We start from the raw sequence: 23,190 nt of genomic DNA, 5'->3' as shown, positions 1-23,190 counted from the left end.
TGATTAAAACTGGTAGGGTATGAAAAAAGCAGCAATAGTAAATTCAAATGTTGGTCATAGTACGCTAACCTACACAACAGAACTCACATAGGCTATAGGCTAATATATAACATATAAAATGTTAGCCTACAGAGAAATCAAGTACCCCCCCCACACACACACACACACACAGACACACAGACACACACAAGGCTATTCTCAGTATTCTACATGTTACAGTGATTGCTCTCATCAAACTACCATGTGCAAAACAGCTTAGAGAAATAATTTAGTAAACATTTTAGGGGAGTCCAGACCTAACGTGTCCTTATGAGTGAAGCCAAGTATACCCTCACAGACAACACATTATTGGGGTACGGGTGAACATAAACAGCCAGCGCAAACTCCACATTAGACATTTCCACTTTATGAACTCCAGTGCTGTACACAGCTTCAATGATTGGCTGGATCTCTGAAAATGGCAGATGTAGTGGAAAGCCCGATATCTGTGAGGGGGGAATAATAAAGAAAACAAGACAAGTTAGGTCAGCCGAAACGTCCCTTTTTTGGGTCTCCAGTGTGTCTGATTACACCACAATGACTAAATCCTGGCGCACCCTGTATTCTCCCAGCAAGCTTTGCAGCTCCAGGCGGTGCTCCTCAGCAACGTCCCGTCCTCCACTGAGCTCAAGTTTGGGCAGGAAGTGGCGTAGGGTGGAGGAACAATATCGGTTCCAGCGGGTGGGGTGTCGTGGACGCCACTCCATGATCTTCTCTCGCAGTATTTTCTCAATCCTACAGAGACACCCGTTGGACATTGACATAAAATGAAACATGGGGAAAAAAGACTTGCGTCCATAAACCAATCAAACTACTGACAGAATGTTTACAGCTGGGATTAAAAAGTACAGCAAAGTAATGGTAATGTAGTGGGAAAAAAAACATGAATGAAAATAATACAATTTAAATAAATAAATAAAAACAAGGCAGTTCCATCACGGTAAGTACGGACTAAAAAAATGCTTATCGTAAATGTTCTCAGTCCAGTGCATTTAAGGATCCAGTCAATCCCTAAATGCACTTTTATTTAGGAAAGGGACAGAATAACAAGTAACAGTGCAGCAAGGAACAACAAACACTAGAGAATAACCTAGTAACAAACACTAGAGAATTTACCTGTCCTGAAGCTCTGTGGCAGCTGCCTTGTCTGTGCGTCGATAAACCAACTCCTCAGGCTACAAGAAAACAGTAGGGACGCATTGAGTCCATTTTAACCAGGCAAATAAAAACAACCACCTCCGATCTAAATATGTTTTTAATGTAAGTATGCTAAAGCAGGCATCAGAGGGAGATGACTGGACTCTCCAAAAATATTGTCTTCTTGTTTACCTGTACGCTAGAGAGTCCTGGATAAGAAAAAGCCCGAGAGAAGAAAGGCTTCCAGAACTTGCTTTTAGTGACATCAAAGCTAATCCTCATAGGGGCATCATACATCTGAATGTTGAACCATATCTAAAAGATATGAGACAGATAGAGACAGAGAGGGAGTGGCACCAATCAGTTATACACGTGATGTAAATGTCCTATTTTCATATTTTTCATTCTCTTACGGTACAATAACTGTCACTCACATTATCAGCATTTATCAGACATCCAATGGTCTGGAGTGGGCAGAAAGTGTCATACTGTCCGTAATATTGACCATTGCTGGGGTTCCAGATGAGGTAGCGACTTTGCTCATATGTCAACACGTAAGCTGTGAGCCCCTGTCATGAATCAACAAATAGATGTCAGAAATGGCAAAACAGGAAATTAATCAAATGCTTGCTTGAATAATTCTCTTTCATTTGTTGTCACTTCCACTGTGAAGGACTTTGTTCAGTCAGGAACCTGACTTGATATAGGGTACCTCAGGGATGGCAGTGCCAATGATAAGCCAAGCTTTTTTGCCCATGGAGAGGAAGTAATTGCAGAGCAGGACAGCGTGTTCTTCCTCATCTCCTGCCAGCAGTGTCAGGAATTGCTAGACGGACAGGAACAAGACGACAACGTGCTACATTTAGTTATGTGGAGAGGTCATTCGTACAAAAAAAAAGGCCATCAAGTAAGCTAAATGAATGCCTTGCATGCAGTAATGTCTCCTCACATTACAAGTGCTCCAAAGGTCACAGACCCCAGCAAAAGAGACACTGTCGGGAAGGGAAGGAATAAGGGAAACGTAGCGGGCGACCAACTCCTAAAACAGAGAGAGAGGATAAAAACAGGATGAGGATGGTGTCATGCGGTGGGATATCTTTTTTCTAGGAAGGTCTTGACTGTGACACTCTGTGTCCTTCAACAGACCATGGTCTCCTGTGGGTTGTTGGGCGAGGCATCCAGCAGCTCCTGAGGCGGGTTAAGTGGACGGATGTAGCGCGTGATGAACACTGTCTTGCCGTTGATGTCAATGACGGTGGTGAGACAAGGCCGGTCAGGGAAGCGCTGCATGGCGTCCTTCTCGAAGAACTCGGACGCCAGGAGCACACGCTCGTCTTCCTCCGTGTCAAACTGGTAGGGATAGGTCAAAGGTCAGTAAAATGTAAATTGATACAGCTAGTAATACACTGTGGTCCACACTGGAAGGCTGTCTTGTTCTTCAAAAAAGCTCTGTAGGTCAAAGTCTGGCACTGACCTGGTGCCATGGTCATGCAGTAACAGATAGTACTATAGCTGAATTGAATGCATTTTTAGTGTATGCAAGCCATACTAAGAATCTGAAAGCAGAGGGGTTATTTGAGGGGCAGGATATGACACTATAAAGCCATGTCAACATCTCAAGGATGTTGCTCAACTATTATAGGGCACTAAAATGTGGAAGTGGTACACAAATGGCACCCACATTTCTTATCATTATATACAAGGCTGCAATAAAAATCTATCAGTGACAGACTTCCATTATTTGGAAGTATGTTTTGATTAGTGGGTGAAGCGAAGCCCATATTCAGCTAGTCAAAAGCACATGCTGAACCTGCAGAACACCAAGATCATGTCATCAAGTTACTGTGGACATGAAACCACAGCAAACTTTACCTTTACATCCTTCATCTAACAAATGCAGCGAAAACACAGACAAGACAGGACAGAACACCAGAGGAGTTAAATTAAGTCTCTCAACTCACTCAAAAATGAGTGCCACAATTTAAGATAAACATAAAATCATCATCGTTTTGCTTTGTCAATATGCAACAACAGCAGAAAGATTAATGAAGTGACTTTCCCACCGTGCACATAGTAAGTAGTCACAATAAACAGAAAGAGAGACAGAAATAGGGATAGGAGATTGAAGTTGTTATTGTTGTTGTTGTTCTTCTTCTTCTTACCTTTTCTCTTATGGTCTCACCAGGTACCAGTTGAGGCTCGATGGTGATGAAGAGTGTGATGAAGGCTCCCTCAGTCAGGTTGCGCACAATGTCATAGCCGCCGTCACTCACCAGATGGTTCTCTTTGGTGTACCCCAACAGCACCGGTGGCATTTCCACTTTGAACGTTCCATCAATCTGCCAGACACATCAGTCAGTGTGAGTTGTGACCTGCCCAGTCACTGGCAACATTAACGCAAGTTCTTTTTTTTTTTTTTGATACACAGTCTTACCCTGGACTGACGATAAATAGTACTGAAAGGGATCTTCACACAGCCGAGCCAGTGTCTCTCAACATGTGCGTAAAGGCCTCCTCTTTCTCTTTCTCTTTCAGCCTGATGGGGCAAAACAGGGAATAGAAGACATTATTAAGGCAGAATAGTTCTATAGTAGTGTGTGAAGATACTCGGTTTAGTGTGGTTTCACCTAGGCTGTGTGCAAATTACAGATATAACAATCCATTTTTATTATTCATTTGATAAGTAATACAACTGTATTATACTCACTTCACTTATCTCATAAACAACCTCGTCAAAGATGTTGATGAAGACTTCATCTTTCACGGACTGTAAACTGGTTGTACTATAATCTCCATTAGGAGCACTGAAACAAGACACAGATCAAAACAATTACATCACTGATTGACAAACAGTTAACCCAGGTTCGATCCCCAAACCTGCCGTTGCGAGTCTGTGTTACTTTGGATAAAAGCTCCCACAAAAACGTCTGTCACGGCACCAGGTCAGTGCCAGACTTTGTTCTGCTAAACATCATTCAAATTTACATGCATATGAGGTAGCTGCAACAAAGTTCTGAATCTACTTTTTTTACCTAAAAGAGAGGAGGATCTCCTCGTTCCAGCAGGGGTTAGGGCCCTCGGCAGTGGACGTCTGGAGTACCGTGCGCTGGAATGTCACTTCCACAAAGGGCCTGACAAGCACCTAATGGAAACATGTGACAGTAACATGTAACAACAAGTTACATGTAAAACAAATATCACAAGACTGTAAAACAAACTCGCATTGGAGACAGTGGTGGTTTACCATTGCCAGCATTAGCAACAGGAAATGGCCACTTTACCATACCTGGTTGAAAGGCCAATCAGTGCCTTGCATGGCAGTCTGTGAGGAGTGTCCAGTAGTGAATGTTTCTGTGACTGAGCGGGTTGACTTTGACGCAACCGAAGGTTTGCTGCAATAACAACACACGTTTACTTCATTTAAGTCAACAGTGCCAGCCTTGTTCAAGGATAATGATAGTGGTCATTGTGCTGCCTAAATACCCAAGGCCTACAGCCAGACAAATAATATCTATTTACACCACATGGCTATTGCTTTGTCCTCACTTATACATTGATGCTCTTGTCTGATTCAAACAATTTTTATCATAATAAGAGCTTATTCAATACGGTAAGTGCCATAAGAGCTTATTAAATAAGATGAGTCTAGCACAACAATAGTGAGACAGTGAGATACCTGGCTTGGGGTTTTCGTATAGGAATGTCATAGGCTCTGATGATGTTGAGCAGGAGTTTGATGTCTCCGTCCGACAAGTTCTGTGCGGTCACTTTCTTTCTCTCTTTTCTCCGTGGTTTCAGGGGACGTTTGGGTTCAGCCAGTTTAAACAGGTTCAGTCCAAGGACCCTGAGAGCAATGCCAATCAAACTCAGTACAACATTGGCAACTGGTCATTTAACTACTTTCAGTATGGTTTTCAATAACTACAACATGGACTTCACTATGAACACAAACCAAAATATAACTTCCATTTGTTTTCTGTTCCTGACATTTCAGTTCCAGATATCAGATATAAATTCCCAGTGTCAAACCGGGACTTCAACTCACCGTATTTCCAGCAGGACTGGCAGCAATCATGCTTAAAACACTAAAGTACTTTTACGTCAAAGCCATTATGTCAAAATCAGGAGGATATAAGGACTAAACCCCATTTAAGAACTTTCTATAGTGACCTTACATAATGGTTTAACTCGTACTTCCCAATATCCAGTGTTAACGATGAGATGACAACTACATACAAAGAACCCACTGATGAGCTTTGCTAAAACAGTCACATAGACTAGGACTACAGGGTAGGTAGGGACAAACTAAAATGGATACACAAAAATGAATAAAAGATCCTAAAACATACCCAGCGCCAGGACCACTGAATAAACACATGCCAAGCAAAATAAGGAGATGGAACATAGAAAAAGGGTTAACAAATAGAACGTGGTGACTGGATGAATTAACTGTCAAATTTATCTTGAAAAAAGGTTCAGTGTTTTGGTTGGTTATATGTGTCTTTGGCACATAAAGATGGATGATGTAATAGAGTGTATAACGTCTAATCTAATTAAATGTGGTTTAGAAGTGGGAAAAAAAATGTCTTCTAGCAGAAGACACAAAACAACTATATTCAGATTGTCCAAGAGTGTGTTTTTTTCAGTTTGGGAAAACACATTGTACCAGTGGAGTACTGTGTGTGTATCAGATCCAGATTCAAATGAAAACCCACCCTAGTTTCTCCCTGATCATCACTCTAAGCGCTGGCACTTGTGGACACATGATTTATTGGAGACCTCTACAGAAGTTATTTAAGAGCAGCTACATCACCCATTCCAAATGACGGCATGTGCCACTGAAACACTGCATGCTACATTGGGAAAGAAAGTAATGACCTCAGCCGGAATGAGAGAGTAATGTAACAGAATGCTTTAAAATGGCTTCATCGGAGCATTAAGTGCAGTCATGTTAAAAAGGCTATGTAGAGAGGATCCTGGATGTGTTTGAATAATGTAGGATGATCAATATTTGGCTAAAATATTGTCAAACTCCTTCATGCGTCTTCATAATGAATAGTGCATAATTACCCAATAGTGGGGACCTCCTCCTCCAGGACCACATCAGACAAGAGGAAATGATGCTTGGCAATGAGGAATCGATTAACCACAGACTCTCGTACCTTGGAGGAAAAGAGACAATCAAAAGGTCTTAGCAAAACTGAATGGCAACCAACATAGTCTATTTGTTTTTCTCTTCAGTGCACACGTTTGAATTGTGAGAGGCTTTCATTTTTAATGTGTAAAGAGGCAGACTCACTTTCTGTAGATACTTGGCCACTAGTGCCCTATGGGCATCCAAGTGTTCTTTGGTATCAACAATCTCGCCGTCCCTTAGTCTCTTCTCATAGTCCTAAAAATTGCAAAATCACTATAAGACATTTTCTTATGATTCAATATAACCGGTACTAAAATAATTTATAATGCTGAGGGATTTTATCTATCCATATGGAATAAATCTGTGGTAAAGACAGTGTCATAAACAGATGTAATGAAGATAGACTGTTTAAACAATGACGAGAGGCTGGGAGGCTTTTAACCCTGACCTGGAAGACCTTCTCAGAGACCTCGCGCTCGAGAGTGGGCACAAACTTGTAGCCACGGAACTCGGCCACTTCCTGAGTCCTAAGCCTGAGCAGGCGGAACCTCCGCGACCGGTCCAGTTCCTCATCAGACAGGAAGTTGAACTCCTCCTGCAGCTGCTCCAGGCGAAAGTAATCAGGAACTGTGACCTCGCCGCCACTGACCACCTAGAAGAAGGGTGGACAAACCAACAGACAGAGATACAGAGAAAAGGGCTGACACAGACAGACAGATAGACATTTGGTAACAATGTGCAAGCTTCGACAATAACAAGCTGACACTGCACAATTTTTTCATGTTATCCACTGAGATCTGATCCAGGGAGATCTATTACAGTGATTCATGTTTGACAGATGCTTGTCCAAAACATAGCTGAAAGTGCTTTCAGATGTGGTTTTACATCAAGCTGAGGGACCACTATCATATCATCATGATAACTAAGGGTGTCACGATTTCGATTTTATTTCGAAATCGATCGAAATTACATCTCAATCTCGAACTTCAAACTTAAAAGTAGAATCGACGATGCAGCCACACCCCCAATGTCACGTCCAGCATGTATGCACTTGCTGAACTGCAGCGTCAACACTCCTCTAATTTTAGGCTGCAGCCAGTTAAAATATAGGCCTACACATCAACCTACCGAAATCAAAGCCCCTCTTGCTACTTTGAAATCACCGGTGTGGAAGTATCCGTTCATTCACGTCAATTAAAACTAACTTAGCCTACTCAACTTAGCAAGTAAAAAGATGGTCTAATTACAGTCCAAAGTTACTTTAAGGCTTAAAATGCACATTTATAAGTACATATTCCATGAACACTAACCTTGGGTCTCTTCGGAGTGTGCTGAAACAATCAAATTAACATTATGTGTTGTTTCATTTTACTATGTTCACGTCTGTTTTAGCCTAAAGTTAGTTCTGTTTACATTACAACCTCGCGGTTGGAACGGTTTCAAAGCGGTTTCAAAATAAAAGCCCCCCGAAAAAGAAAAGGAAAAGGCCAAAAAGAGTAAATAACATATAAGGAATGCATTAATAGTAATATTTAAAAAAAGATCGAAAATCGAATCAAATCATGACTTTAAAATCGAAAATTACATCGAATCGAGAATTTGGAGAATCGTGACACCCCTAATGATAACCAATGGCAGACTTAAAGAAATGTCTGTGTCATTTTACACAGTGAAATTCAATTAAATGATGTTTTGGAATAATCCGTCAAGTTTTCATCATCCTGTTACTCACAGAGAGAAGCTGCATGATGGAGGCGTTGTTGGGATCGTTGGGATCCAGCCGAGACTCTGCAGCCCATTTTCCCAACTTCTTCATGTCATTCAGACCTGAGGCCCCGATGCACGCGATTGCATCCATTTGCATTATCCCACTGTAAACGTAAAACAGACCAAGTCCATTTAAAATCTATTCATATAAGTGCTTCATTATACAATCGATTTCTTTTATTTGAATAATTTCTGCCATCAATCTCCAACATTACAGATAAACACCAACATGGATGCAGAAGTGTCAATATTGTGGTTTAACCAGAGTCTAGCCCATTATTAGCACAAAGACTGGTTCGTGTTTTCCTCTCTGGTCTCTGAGATTACCACTGAGTACATAGTTGGCTCACCTGTTTATGCCCGCACTGGCATGAGTCATAGGGGGAGCGAGAGGGATGTCATCCTCTCCGATGGCCCAAGACACGCAGCAGGACAGCTTCCCTGAGGTCAGCAGGGTCAATCTGTTGCTGCCGTCCGCCTCAAAAGAGAAGGGCACATCTGCAAGACAAACAGCAAGTGTAAGGTGTGTGTATGTGTGTGTGTGTTGTGTGTGTGGTGTGGTGTGTGTGTGTTGTGTGTGTGTGTGTGTGTGTGTGTGTGTGTGTGTGTAAGTCGGCCTGTGTGTTTCTGTGTTTACCACTGCCGACTCCCTCATGATTGAACGTGACTCGCTGGTTACTGCTAAACTCCAGTTGTTCAGAGGTTGCACTGCCTGTAAGAATGGATGGTTCTGGGACCGGCACAAACACCTCTGCCAGCTGGGTTGTTGAAGATCCAACTGTTTCATACACCTATGGAGAAAGAAGCAGTTAAACAGTTACATATCATAACTATATGTACTACATAGTGGTACAACATATGACCGCCGCTCAGTCCTGCACATTCTCTCCGAAAAAAAAAAAACGATGTCGATGTCCTACTCCATCCTCTACTCTTGCAACTTTTGTTCATTTTAATGATTGCATGTGTGTGTTTGCTTTTGTGTACTATATATGTGTGTGTGTGTGTGTGTGTGTGTGTGTGTGTGTGTGTGTGTGTGTGTGTGTGTGAGAGAGAGAGAGAGAGAGAGTGTGTGAGCCTTGTAAATATGGCAAATCGTTGACCAAATATTAATTTGATCATTGACCAAAAATTCATATTCCACTGGTAGCCTACAATCTAAAGACCTGCAATGCAGTTGCACAGAAGTCACATTAGTAAAGTATCAAGTACTATGGCCATTTTGACTGTCATTGCACAGCCATTTTGCTGAAGTACCTGCAGCTTGATGCTCTCAGGCCAGTTGATGATCTTCAGGTTAAATATCTGGCCAAAGTGGACCCTGAAATCTGCAGTGAGGGCACGGCTATCTGTGCGGGAGACTTCTTTGTCGTTGTACAGAACTTTCACAAATAGAGAGCGCTTCAACACATCCTGCCTTCTCCCAAATTCAGCCCTGGGGAAATTTTTGGAAAGATGAGTCATACACCTTTTGTACACACTACATTTATCAGTTTACACTGAACGAAACACATTCTTATACAAATAAACTATATCACAGAAGCACAGTGCCTATAAAGTATTCAACTCCCTTGGATATTTCCCCTTTTATTGCTTTATTAAAAGGGATCTTTGACAATTTAATTTGGCCTTTTTTTACAATACAAGATTTACAATAATTAAAATAAATATTCAGCCCCCTTAAAGTGACTGATCTAAATCAACAGCAGTCCAGCCAATTGGTGCTAATAGTCTCACAATTAGTGAAATGGAGATTGCCTGAGTGCAGTGAAAGTGTATATTCAAAGTCCTTTTAGGCAAGTTCCTCCACTCGGCGGCCATATTGCAACGCTTTTTGGGCACTTATCGGGCATCTATTTCGGGAGAAATGCACGTGCGCAAGGCTTCACGACACCAATCTTGCTCCAGCAGCGAGATCACAACACATGATTGGCACAATGTCTTCACAACACACCACATGATTGGCTCAATGTATTCACATGTCGATGTTTTGCCGCGGTAGGGGTGGGGTATGTGTAGACAACTGCCATATTGGCGTTTCAAACTAACCCCATGCATTACTATGAAGGATTTTTTGAGTGCTATGTCTCCTCATTAGAAAGTCTCTGGTATAGTATAGTAATATAAAGACACCTGTGTCTGGAAGGTCCAGTCACTGGTCAATCAGTATTCCTGGCTATAATTCCACCATAAACACAAAATAACTCTTCAAACAAATCAAAGAAAAGGTTATTGAATAGTATAAGTGAGGGGATGGATACAAATAAAAAATACTGAACATTCCCTTGGAGTTCAGTGAAATCCATCATTAAGGAATGTAAGGAATATGGCAAATCTGGCTAGAGCAGGCCAGGCCGTCACCACAAACTGAGTGACCATTCAAGAAGAATAATGGTGGGGGAGGCCACACAAGACACCTATGACAACTCTGACAACTCTGAAGAAGTTAAAGGCTTCAATAGCTGAGATGGGATAAACTATGCATACAGCAACATTTGCCCGAGTTCTTTACCAGTATAGAAACTCTGTGGCTGGATTTAAAAAGGGCTGTTCATACCCAATCCCCTTCCAGCCTGGCAGAGCTTGAGCAGTTTTGCAAAGAAAAACGGAGTACAATTGCAGTTTCCAGATGTGCAAGCCTAATTGAGACCTATCTACGCAGACTTCATGCTTTAATTGCGGCCAAAGGTGCATCTACTCAATGCTGATTTGACGGGGGTTAATATATTTATGCAACTGCTTTTAATTATATATTTTTAACATATTCCATTTATATTAAAGATTCCATTTATAAAAGCATTACAAGTGGAAATATCCAAGGGGGGGGTGCATACTTTTTATAGGCACTGTATACACTCTATCAGTACTTACACAGCTATTAAAAGTAAAAATAGTTAAAAGTTACATTTTTAATGATTTCAAAAACTTATCTTGACCTGAAACTGTAAATGATCTGGTTGCGCTAAGGTCTTGATGTAAACTGGTGGTGCTGTGCTCTGTTCTTGCCCTACCTGGGACACTGCTCATTGGGAGTGATATTGCTTGAGGCGGTCAACTCTGGCACCAGGATGGGCTCCCCGGGCTTCCGGCGTATCCTGGCGGCTTTCTCCCGCACCTGTCGCTCCACGGCGTCCAGGTCTGGCTCTTCAGGAGGGTCTGGCTTTGTGGGCTCCTCGCCCAGCTCTTCTTCGCTCTCCTCCTCAACCTCGTCCTCCTCCTCGTCCTGAGACTGCTGCTTCTTCTTCTTCTTTTTCTTCATGGCTTTCTGCACACAGTGAATTATGGTCAGCAGTGTGTTTGATAGGTGTTTTTGTTTGTGCGTATATAGCATGCTTTTAATTGTCTGGCATGAGGCTGCCACTTAACTTGACCATTCTGAAATGATCTTATGCTGCTTTCGAGATGTCTCGTAAATCCGCCGCCCGAGTTGAAAAGTGTAAATTACCCAACTTTCTTGCGGCATTTTGGGCAGGCACGCCCACTTTACCTCGGAGTACTTGAGGGTACCCCGAGGTAGATGTACGACCTTACAACAAACATGGCTACGCCCATAGTTGAGATGAGATGACATGTATTTTTTTTGCATATGTACTGTGTTGGTCATGTTAAAGTTGATGTAATGCTCTTACACACTAGATTACATTGCTGCTTCAATCCGGTCACCATTTAATGCATTGCACGGTCTTGCTGTGCCTGCAATACAATGTAACAATTTGTTTTCCAGCCATTTAGCTAGAGGCTACATGTAGCACAAAACAATAACAATGACTAGCCTCCTGCTAATGCCCCTCGTGGCTTGAGAGAAAGGCGTTCCTAAAGCCACTCATTGGTACATGTTGTACGGGTGAGTGTATGATGATTTACGAGACATCTCGAAAGCAGCATTATCCTTCTTACTTTACTATCTCAGGCTCACAGATGACCCATCCATAACTCTGGATGAAAAGATGAAAAATTTCCTTTTATCCAGTCATCATAAGAAATGAATTTACTTCTCTTCAGCTAACTGTAAAAAAGAACATACTTGCTTTTTTTTCCAGGTCTTCCATTCCTCGTTTTGTTGCTTGTACTCGGTCACCTTCTTCTCGTAGTCCTCCCAGCTCTCTGCTTGCAGTTCGGACACCTCTGCCAGAATCTCAGCCTCATGTTCGCGCTCATCTGAGGCTCTGTCAACCTCCTCCCTACAACAACAACGGTCATGCCAGAGACTTTCAGCTCGAGCAAATAACACAAGCATCAACACATCAATAGAAAACTAGGTGTAATGCATTCTGTTGAGTCTTTTCTGAGAAGTCAAACATTTTTGATGTATCCATTCAAAAAATGTGTATACAAATGTTTTGTAATATGTGTGTATACACAATGTCTCTCAAAATGTGTTTATACAATATGTTTATTTAGCTCCGGCTCAGGTTTTTGGCAATGATCAAGTGAAATTCAGCCTTCACAAATACAGAACCATAAATACAGTAATCACCATGTTACACTGTGCTATGATGGTTAGTTACCTCCTCAGATAGAGCTTGAAAGGTGTGTTGGTGAACCTCTGGAATTCTCTCAGAGCTTTGATTTCTTTCCACACCTTCACAATGTTCTTCAGCAGAGCCCGATCCTTCTCCTGCTCCGCATCACGCATCTGACGAGTTATCCTGCCACACAGGGCAACATCACAACCCACACTCCCACGGGACTAACACAACATATTCACATGTTTGACACTTCTTATTAACAAAAGAATGCAGACTTTTCTTTTTCTAAATTATTTATTATTTTACTTTACACACTTTTGTCAAATTTAAGCCCAATTATTTTGTTTTCATGATGTCACATTGTGCCTTACAGATTTCTCAATTTTATCATGTTTCTGCCAGGTCTTGCTTTTATAAGGTTTTGTTTTTACATCTCTTCATACTTTGGAAAGCACCTTGTATTGCAACATTGCACAACAGGCGCTAAGCGAATAAAGACTGATTTGTTTTGATCAGATTTGATTTGATTTGTGTGTGTGATGACTTTCAGGTTACTCACTTCACTTCCTGCTTGTATTCCGCTATCCTCTGCTGTGTGATCTCGCTTAAGCCTTGTCCACCATGAAGTTCCAGCATGTTCCGTATGGTGTTCCGCAAGCCACTCAGCTACAACACACATCAACACCAGAAATGAGTTTTTGTGTACTTACCTAACCTTGCCATAAACACAAAGGTTGTACCAACTAATATACATTTACATTTATTCATTTAGCAGACGGTTTTATCCAAAGCGACTTATATGTCAAATTTTATTACAAGGGCCATTGTCCCCAGAGCAACTTGGGGTTAAGTGGCTTGCTCAAGGGGACAATGATGGAAGCTGGGAATTGAACCCACAACGTTTCAGCATACTGCATTCTAGCCAAGCTCCTTTTATAATCTATATCTATCTATGATCTATATAATAGGTCAGTAGATTGTACTAACTGATCAACAGTGTGAGAAAATATTCTGTATGACAGATCAGTGATTATACCTTATCAGTGAGCAGACGGGTGAGGTTTTTATGCTGTCTGCTGAGGTGCTGGTCGTATAACTGAGCCAGACGGGCCCCCAGCACATGCTCGCGGCTGAAGAGGCCGTGGTGGGAGAAGATGAGGCCGGCAACGTCCACGTCCAGCTGGTAGTCCCCCTGGGTGTCGCCTACCCCGGGCATGTAGCGCTTGGCATACTTGGACTTAATTGCCTGTGTGTCGCAAAAACAGCACTGCGTCAGTGAATGAATGAGGGACTGCATGAGGTCATCCTCATGAGTCATTAGTTGTCTCTCTGATCTCACTGGGCAAGAGATGCGAAAATGAGAGTTTCAGTCACAAGGAGATGTCGAACTTTCAAAGAGGATCATCTACATATCTTCCTGATATAATTGTACACCATAAATTAGGCATAATTAATAAAAGCTACAAGCACTGTCACTTTTAATATACTGTTATTATTGGAGTGTCATACTACAACTACACATCCAGATGGAGCCCATTGTTGGACTGTGTGCACTGCTAACATGAACCCTGGCGTGGGAGCAGCATGTAAGGAATTGTGTAGGTGTGTTTTGCACGGGGTGTTTCCCTTGCACCAGAGCCCAGTGCAATGGATCTCTGGGGATGAGTGCTTACGGTGACTAATCAACCGTGACACGCCTGTACTCACCCTAAATAGCCATGTGTGAACTCTTTGCCTCTCTCTCTCCCTCTCTTTCCACAATGGAGGGCCTGTTTGCACCATGACCTCATCGGACAGCTGGGCCCTGAGCCCCTCAGTTCTCCTGCCGGTAAATATTATCGGCCATTCACCTTGCCTAGCAACCGTCGCTCTGTGTTGCTGCGCTTTGTGACACATCATCATGACTGAAATGTTGACAGTTGGCTTCACTATTCCATCATCGTTACAAAAAGCAAATGAACATCCAGTGAAAGAAAGCATGACTAAAGAAGCAAGACAGTCCAAATTGCACATCAATATGTCTAAATTGTCCCAAAAATATGTACAATATAATGTACAAAATGATGATTGGTTTACAATAATGGCATCCAATATTAAAGCTCTATTGTTTGTTTGTTTCTGAATTGACCTCTAGAGGATGAGTTTGAGGTTTAACTTTGCTGCCTCTGTGTGAAATATGTTTTCTTCTCTGTGGGTCTGCTTTTATCCTAGGCCAGTATAAACAGCTTTCCAGTTGATATAAACCTCTTGGACTACAATCCCCAGTCAATTTCAGTTTCCCTCAATTCCTGCAAATTGTGAGCACATGGGAAAGCCCACATAACATTGCGGTGACACACCCCTGATTACAAACCTATTGAATGTGATGCTCGTAGTCAGCTCAGCTCTGCACTTACCTTCCTATAAACAGTCTGCAGAGAGGGATCCAAATCACCCTCCACATGGAACAGAGGAGGTCGGGTCGAGGACTCTTTGATTGGGTCAGGCAGAACAATGATTCTCCCATCATCGCCAAACCATTTTGTGGCCTTTGAACATGTCATTTTCATTGCATTACCACACTGAAATCTTTCCAAAGTAACGATTACACAGCCCAGACACAAAGCATATGCATTGAAACTACTGAAAGTATTGGAGCCAGATGAAGCTAACTAAATGTAATCTGGCAGTGCAAGGCAAGGCACATTTTGTTCAGGCATTTGTATACTAATGATGCATAGAATTACCTGGTCTTGTCTTAGTATGCGGTTTTCCAGAATGTTCTCATTGGTAAGGGAAACTACTGGCCTCTCTCCAACGTAGAGGCCTTCTTCTTCCAGGTATCGCGGCTGCATGTTGTCAGGCAACTTGTTGGAAGCAGGCACTAAAGTATGCAAATGAAAATTAAGTGCTGGCCGGATCATGCGCCCCTTGTCAGGTCAGTGGCAGTGCTATAATTAGGCAGCATTTGTCTCAACTGGGATGATACAGCTGTTTTCAGGTGAGGAGACAGTCATTTGTGTTTGTGTGTGTGTGTGTGTGTGTGTGTGTGTGTGTGTATGGTCTGATGTACCTGTTCGCACACTGGGAGTGAAGAGCAGCTCACTTTCGCGCTGGACTCGTCTGTTATACCCAATGTACTCTGCTTTCCTCACCTCCAGGAAGTCCTGAGAGGACTGTTCAATGAGGAACAGGTCCTCCTCACCATCTCTGACGAGAGCAGCTTCTTCGTCCTGAGAATACACACACACACACACACACAATCATCTCAAATATCTTGCATCTCCTTACATAGAGAAAGCAGAGAAAGTATAAGTGGACTGTAAAATTGGCTTGACTTACGACAAGACATAACTCTGATTACTAAGGTACAGCTGTTTCATTTCCTTGTTCTGAAATAAATGTATACAGAGATGTTGGTATTCATGAAGGGATCACTTTACCCTCTCCTCCTCCTCCTCCTCATCATCCTCTCTGGCTGGCTCCCTCTCGACCTCCCTCTCCTGCTCCTCAGGTTCCTCCTCTCCCTCCCCCTCTCCTTCCTCCTCCTGTCCTCCTTCTGCCTGCTCCGACTTGGGTCTCCTCTTCTTGCGACGTTTGCTGGGCTCTTCTTCAGGCTCGGGGTCAAAGTTGAAGGTGAAGAAGTTATAGGCCTCTTCACCTGTGGGTATGCCAGCCTCTCTCTGTGTACAACAGCATAAGGGAAGTCTTAAGTAGATAAATTAGTCTTAATGGCATGTGAGAACCTATGGCTATATTCATGGCAAGGCAACACCACACAAGGTCACATCATATATCTAAACACCATAATGTAAGGAATTACATGTCTAGTTTTGTTTTTAAAGATTTTAAAGATATTTGAACTCCTCCAAGTCACACAATTAATGCCATTCTATGCCATTTGTCCATATCTATATTACCAAACACTTTCACAGACATTATAGGGATAGCTCTAACCTGGGCGTCTATCCGCACTCTGCGTACAGCCTCACGAAACTTCACTTTTCCTAAAATCTCCGATGAATCTCCATCTGGTACATGCCTGAGTTCTGGCTCTGTCTGCAATATATTACACGTATATTACATGTATTTAGCAGTTTATTACAAGTATTACATGTATTTAGTAGTTTTGTGTAAACCATTTCAGATATCATTCAGTAGATTAGATAGATAGATAGATAGATAGATAGATAGATAGATAGATATACTTTATTGATCCCTAGGGGAAATTCAAGGTCACAGTAGCATACAGACAACACACACACACATTCAATAACAGCAGAAAAAGTAATTAAAAGTATATAATATAAAAAAACACAACTAAGCAATAAGGACTGTAGAAGATAAAGAATATACTAAATATACAAAATACAAATTATACTAAATAAAACTTAATCAAAATAATTTCTAAAAAACAGTATCCACATTGTGGGTGAATAATCAATCAGGTGCGCTTGCAATGACTGAAGCAGGGACTGAGTCTGTGGTTCTCAGTGCATAAGGTAAGATAAGGTGCTCTGTGTGAATGAGTGTCATGGTGATGGTGCAAATGAGTAAGTCAAACAGTGCAACAGTGCAAGAATAGAGTCTATATATCTATATATAAATAACTATATTAAGAAAGGTATGTGGCATGGAGGGAGGGGTTGTGCATATGTGCTAATACAGCATGCAAACAGTGAGGCAGAAGACAAATGTAAAGTGACTAGTGGACAGACAGTTCAAGACATTGGAGGTGGTGAATTAACCTACAGCACAACACTCATCCAGTGCCTTAATCACTCTCATTTGGTCGCTTACTGAATACCTCATACTATGACAGTACCAGACACTGAGGTGTACCTCTCGGTCAAACCTGGTGAGAGTGTCTCGGTCCCGGAGACTCTGCAGGCGACTGGCAGGCTCCACGGGTACTTCCTGCTGCAGGAGGCTCTCTGCTTTAGACTGGCATAAACACAAAGTGTCATTGGAAAACCCAATAGATAACTCTACTCTACTCTTCCCTCTGCTGTTGACAAACATAGACACACATACTGCATGTATACAGTATGTGTGTGTCTATGTTTGTCAACAGCAGAGGGAAGAGTAGTGTAGTGAAGTAGTCTACTAGTGTAATAGCAGAGTAGTGGAGAGAGCGGGTTTATATCTGTGGGGCAACAGTCTTGTGGCAGTTAAATGTCACTCCATACTAGGCCATAAAGCTAAAACTCTTAAGGCTAAAGGAAAGCTGTGAGGGTGTAATTAGGTGGTGAAATAGAACCATACTCTGGCAGCTCTCAGCTTCTCTCTCATCCGCTGTCGCATTGAGCTCTCTGAAATGCTGGAGCTGGGTCTCGACATGGGCAAGGGAGGCAGGTCTATGGAGAAAACAATCCAAAAGACAGTAGATGATTTTACAAGGTGGAAACGATCAACAAACGTATATTTTCTTGGACTTGATAATAAATGACTAAAATGTCTGTACTGTAACTTCCTGAGACAGGCATCCCTGCCTACCCAATATTCCCATGTACACTACACCTGACCACATGCTGAAGGGTCATGGGGGACTTTTACAGTAGTAGAATTTAGCAAGACATTTTTACATTGCGTAAAGCAGCTTCACACATTGTCACTTTCCTGAAAAAGGCCCAAATACTAAATATTTGTCATGAAAACAGACACAGCTGTGCACTGCAAGGTTAATGCAGCGTGACTGTGACCAGAGTACAATGCTCTCGAACCTCTAGAGGAGCGCGTGAAGGACCTGGCCGCTGCCTCGGACTCCGTCTCTGGCTCCGTCTCCGATCTGCCCCTCGACTGCTGGATGGACTGGACCTCGCTGACCTCCTCCACTGCTGAGGTCTCCACATCCTCCTCCTCCTCTCCATCTTCCATCTCCTCCTCATCCGCCCCGGTCTGAGACTCTTCCACAGCCATCTCCTCCAGCAGCTGAGAGGTGTCAGGTCAAGAAGGATGCGGGTGACTAAATGATCCCCCGACTGTATAGCCATCCCTTATCCATCTCTCCACTGTAAGTATGTATCTGCAGTATCTCTAATAAATTTCCATTTCTCCACTGTATACTTCATCTACACAATCCAGGCCTTAAAGGAAAGAAAATGTCTGTGTCTGAAATCATCAGACATTTTTGAGGCAGTTATTAGTGGGTTTGATCCAGCAAGACCACAGCATGGCTTTGTAACTTTTGACCCGTATGTCCGATTTTCATAAATGAGGTACCGTTGGAATCCTTGGATGAGGCTGAATTCCATGCCTCTGATCAAACCCACTCTTGCAGTTCCTCGGAACCGCAATTCTAGTTTATTTATTATTCCTGTTCACCCACTTTTTGTACTAACTACTGTTCCTAGACCGTTTCAGCTATCGACACGGTTCGAACTCCAAAAATTCAGGCCCGAACCGGTGTAGGGAGCTTTGTTACTTTCGTGTCGCTGGCCCTTGTCGTTTTCGCATTATTCCCGTTTTTCGGCCCCATTGAAATGAATGGCGGAATGTTCAGGATTCTAATTTCGATTCTGACATCACAGCTCTAATTGTTTAAAGGTGCGATTTGTAGGATTGTTACCGAACATTCTGCAGGCCAAAATCAAAACACTGGTGAACGTTCTCAAGACTACCAGACGCGAGCCTCTTCTGGGTTGCCAGATGTAATGAAGACTTAGCTAACGTTAGTTGACCTGCAGCTGCTTTAACGTTTCTCCAACCATGACCCAGCTACACATTACGGAATCAGTGAAAACAAAAAATACCTCTCTAACCAACGTAACATATTTAGCTGAAGTTAGCGATGCAGATGAAGTTTAGCCTAGGCTACCTGTTGTGGAGAAATATGGCCAGCTCTAAGGCGTCACTTGATATTCTTCGTTTGATCGAAGACGCCACCATCTCAGGAAGCTCCTCCGATGTCCACTTAATTTGTTTATTGTTTTAATTTTGGAAATTTGCCTGCCTCTCGTAGGCGGTCATGACTACAACTGACAGCTGTTGACAGTTGGCCTTTGCTAATTTGGCAACCCAAATAGGAGGACGCGCTAGCCCATTATTAATACGCTATTCTAGAATTAATCGTTCAAAAGAGTTCTAAGCCATCTGGCACTGTCTAATGGGCTGGGGTGGGCTGTCTGTGTGTGCATGTAACTTTTGACCCGTATGTCCAATTTTCATAAATGAGGTACCGTTGGAATCCTTGGATGACGCCGAGTTCCATGCCCCTGATCAAACCCACTCTTGCAGTTCCTCGGAACCGCAATTCTAGTTTATAATTAATCCATTTTCAAATCTTACACAACCTGGAAATCTGAATTCTGGCATAGTGACTGAGAACGTTAAATCCTGACAATCTAGTCAAGGCAAGATTATTTATGTAGCACATTTGGATAACAAAATGTATTATCAATTATTGCACAACTTGCTCATTGCCAGTTAATGGAAAGAGGGCCCATTCCCATGCTTGTGTACCTTCTTCTTCCTCCTCTGTCTCTGAGCTTTGAGCGAACGCCTCAGAGTCTCTGCCGGCTCCTCTTCTCCAGCGAGATCCTGGTGCAACAGACAAACATGAGAAGGAAACGCTCAAAGCAAGCTAGACAGCTCGCTACCATTGGCAATTAGCTTCCATTCAATTTTTATTTTCACCAAATCATATTGCAATACAGCAACATACGTGAAGGGAAGGAGGAAGGGAGGAGTAGGGAAGGAGTTTTTAGAGATGAGCGTCATAAAGGGCAAAGCGAAAACATAAAGCATGCAAGGAAGGATTTCAGAAAAGAGGACAACCTACCTCACAGGGACTGAAATCTTAGTAATGGCATGAGGAACAAGCTTGAGCGCACACACACAAAGTACAGCAGTGTCTAAAAATCTGGGAAAGCATAGCAGCTTTGGAAAGGAAAGGAAAAGCTGCAGAACTACAAGGTTTAGGCCTACAGGCTATTCTAGAGCAAGGGGCACAGCACTCAAGATAAGTCAAGCTGCAGAAAGACCACACCAACCTCCATAGCAGAGTCTCTATTGACGTCCATGGCCATGGAGACCAAAGCCTAGCAGGCAGAGTACAACACTAAGTTCCACAGCCCCATTTTATAAACATGCTCTGTGTAACACAGGCCTACATGCTATGCACCTCCCTGCAAGAGGGCTTATTCAATCATGTTAAACACTTTCCCCACTACAGCTTAATGGGCTGCTAAATTAAAACAAGGGTTAGGCATGTGTTATTGACAACACGGCAAGGTAAATATAGACGATGGCAGACATGACACAGTGTTAGGGACGGTCACCTGAGTATCATCGCGGACTCTCACTAGAGACTCCTGAAAAGCACGGCGCTTCTGCCGCAGTTTGTCTCGGATGTCACTGAAATGGTGCAGGAAAAAAGACCAAGAGTCAAAGAACAGGTAAACATACTACAGGCATAATAAACACATCAATGTCACTGCTATTCATAATCGGAATTAAACATAGTTTGGCTATATGGCCTTACAAAACAGTACCATAGTAATATGGTAGATTTGGAGATAGAAGATATGGTAGTTATATAGTAGTGTTTAATACTTCTGTGACATTCTGTAATACCTCTACAATATCCTTTTCTCTCTGTAGTTATCCTATAGTACAGTCTTATACTTATATAGTGGGTCATTCCACGTCAGTTCAACCAGGGCCCACGCACTTAGGTCTCAAAAAAATCTGAAAAAATTACCAGGTGTACCTATGTTACCCAGGAGACACGCTGTAAAAATTACTCTTATGTAAGATCAATACTTTCCAAGATACAGAAAGTTTTACGGGGGAGAGGGGTGTCGATTTTGTTCGGCCTCTTTTTTTTGTCAAAGTTCACAAGCCCACAGTGCAAGAACTAAACCATGTAGGAGGCTCAAATTTTGCATGCTGGTACATAAATAGGAATAGTATGTAGCAAAATCGTCACGTTTGGTCTGGATAATCCTGCATGGTCATAGCTGTCCCTCAAAGTTGATACAAATTTTATTGAAGAAGACATATTTGTACTCAACATAGGCTCTTGATTTATTTTCCTTACTGAGATAAGTAGAAACACTCTCACAAAAAGCAATGAACAGAAAATAAATCCCTTCAGGGTCTGAACAGCAGACCTCACAAGTCTGAAAAATAATTTTGGTTATCATTTTCAGAGCACCCAAACACCTTGTGGGAATATACAAAGATTTTTTTTAATATTTTTTTCTTTATTCTCCATGATCTTTTCTTTTTAAAAACACCAATTTGACTTGTCTTATGCAAATCTTTCTTTTTCACTTTCCACCCTGATCATGGGCAAAATGCACCATTGACATCAATATGTTTTGTATAGAGCTACCACAGGTTACTCTATACAACCACAGGTGGCAGTGTGGTGACTCTATATAAAACATATTGATGTCAATGGGGCATTTTGCCCATGTTCAGGGTGGAAAATAAAAAAAGAAAGATTTGCATTGACCCTGAAGGAATTTATTTTCTGTTCATTGTTTTTTGTGAGAGTGTTTCTACTTATCTCAGTAAGGAAAATAAATAAAGAGCCTATGTTGAGTACAAATATGTCTTCTGAAGGCTTAAACAGAGCCCAGCCAAAAACTCCAATAAAATTTGTACCAACTTTGAGGGACAGCTATGACCATGCAGGATTATCCAGACCAAACGTGACGATTTTGCTACATACTATTCCTATTTATGTACCAGCATGCAAAATTTGAGCCTCCTACATGGTTTAGTTCTTGCGCTGTGGGCTTGTGAACTTTGACCAAAAAAAGAGCCCGAACAAAATCGACACCCCCCTCCCCCTGTAAAACTGTCTGTATCTTGGAAAGTATTGATCTTACATAAGAGTAATTTTACAGTGTGTCTCCTGTGTAACATATGTACACCTGGTAATTTTTTCAGAATTTTTTGAGACCTAAGTGCGTGGGCCCTGGTTGAATTGACGTGGAATGACCCTAGTATGTCCCAAATACTACAAGATTCCTATAATATCTATAGTATAGCCTACCAAAATGTAACATAAAAGGTAACATAAAAGGGTCTCCAGTGAGTGAATGTGTTTGGAAACTGATCGGAAAGTCAGTATAACTACACCTAATAATAATATGTGTCTTACCTGGTGGATGCCATTGTAGTGGTGTGCAGAAGATTATGGTTATCTTTGGCTAATGCACTCCCACCATATGGATTCCAGGCAATCCTTTTCAAATCAGTGTGGAGTTGGGGATTTTAGATTATGAGGAAACATTGTAACAGAGTGTCTGTCGCAGCGCAACTGGACACAGACGACAATAGGAATGTAACAACCGGTTGTTGTTACAATAGCATATCAAATTGACTTAACTAGCAGACAGAGGTCCTGGAGAAAACAGAAAGAAAAACAAAGCAGGTATGTACAATCAATTATGTGAACCCGATATCATAATTGTAGTAGCAGTTACTAGCCTACTTTCAAAACGTTGAGGTCTAGGCAACCATAACAATCCCCAACTTGTCACAAAGTGACATTCGATACGACCTAGAAGTTGCTCGAGTGGATGATAAGAAGAGTGCGTTGTTTGCATGCAGTCAGGTTTTCCGTTAGTAAATGTTGAAGTTGTGCTAACTAGCTAGCCTCCTTACCGCCTTCTTCACGACTGCTGCCTGGTAACGGGAGAAAACTAT

At 42.1% G+C, this 23,190-nt stretch overlaps 1 protein-coding gene across 6 annotated transcripts; it reads right to left on the bottom strand.

Moving 5' to 3' along the window:
- Positions 1-150: 150 nt before the first annotated feature.
- Positions 151-23,190, bottom strand: cc2d2a (coiled-coil and C2 domain containing 2A). 6 transcript variants are annotated; one of them, XM_048252328.1, is made up of 41 exons: positions 23,149-23,190; positions 22,643-22,885; positions 20,808-20,883; positions 20,520-20,567; positions 19,990-20,067; positions 18,252-18,459; positions 17,794-17,885; positions 17,371-17,472; positions 16,486-16,587; positions 15,972-16,211; positions 15,602-15,761; positions 15,276-15,412; positions 14,946-15,077; positions 13,586-13,795; positions 13,109-13,215; positions 12,589-12,729; positions 12,105-12,261; positions 11,092-11,345; positions 9,338-9,515; positions 8,718-8,871; positions 8,431-8,578; positions 8,046-8,184; positions 6,762-6,965; positions 6,476-6,568; positions 6,247-6,338; positions 5,526-5,540; positions 4,853-5,020; positions 4,463-4,568; positions 4,209-4,318; positions 3,884-3,980; positions 3,611-3,712; positions 3,339-3,515; positions 3,049-3,063; positions 2,323-2,526; positions 2,126-2,215; positions 1,889-2,002; positions 1,611-1,745; positions 1,369-1,491; positions 1,156-1,214; positions 597-774; positions 151-485 (listed from the first exon to the last, which is right to left on the bottom strand). In XM_048252328.1, the coding sequence occupies exons 2-41, from the start codon at positions 22,654-22,656 to the stop codon at positions 297-299; spliced, it is 5,148 nt and encodes a 1,715-aa protein (XP_048108285.1). In that variant the 5' UTR covers positions 22,657-22,885; positions 23,149-23,190; the 3' UTR covers positions 151-296. The 6 variants fall into 6 exon arrangements, with proteins under 6 accessions (XP_048108285.1, XP_048108286.1, XP_048108288.1 ...); XM_048252329.1 differs by having other exon boundaries at positions 22,976-23,170; XM_048252331.1 differs by lacking the exon at positions 3,049-3,063 and having other exon boundaries at positions 22,643-23,170.

This window comes from Alosa alosa, chromosome 9 (assembly GCF_017589495.1).
Source record: "Alosa alosa isolate M-15738 ecotype Scorff River chromosome 9, AALO_Geno_1.1, whole genome shotgun sequence".
NCBI classification, from domain to species: domain Eukaryota; kingdom Metazoa; phylum Chordata; class Actinopteri; order Clupeiformes; family Clupeidae; genus Alosa; species Alosa alosa.
Note: the sequence above shows the minus strand (reverse complement) of the source record. Positions and strands in the feature narration are given on the sequence as shown.

What these genes read in the sequence shown, in the direction of transcription:
- cc2d2a (XM_048252328.1), bottom strand. An exon ending in TCTCTGAGAAGGTCTTCCAG is followed by an intron (nt 6,569 to 6,761) that starts GTCAGGGTTAAA and finishes TGCAATTTTTAG; the next exon opens with GACTATGAGAAGAGACTAAG. An exon ending in GTCTGATAAATGCTGATAAT is followed by an intron (nt 1,492 to 1,610) that starts GTGAGTGACAGT and finishes CATATCTTTTAG; the next exon opens with ATATGGTTCAACATTCAGAT.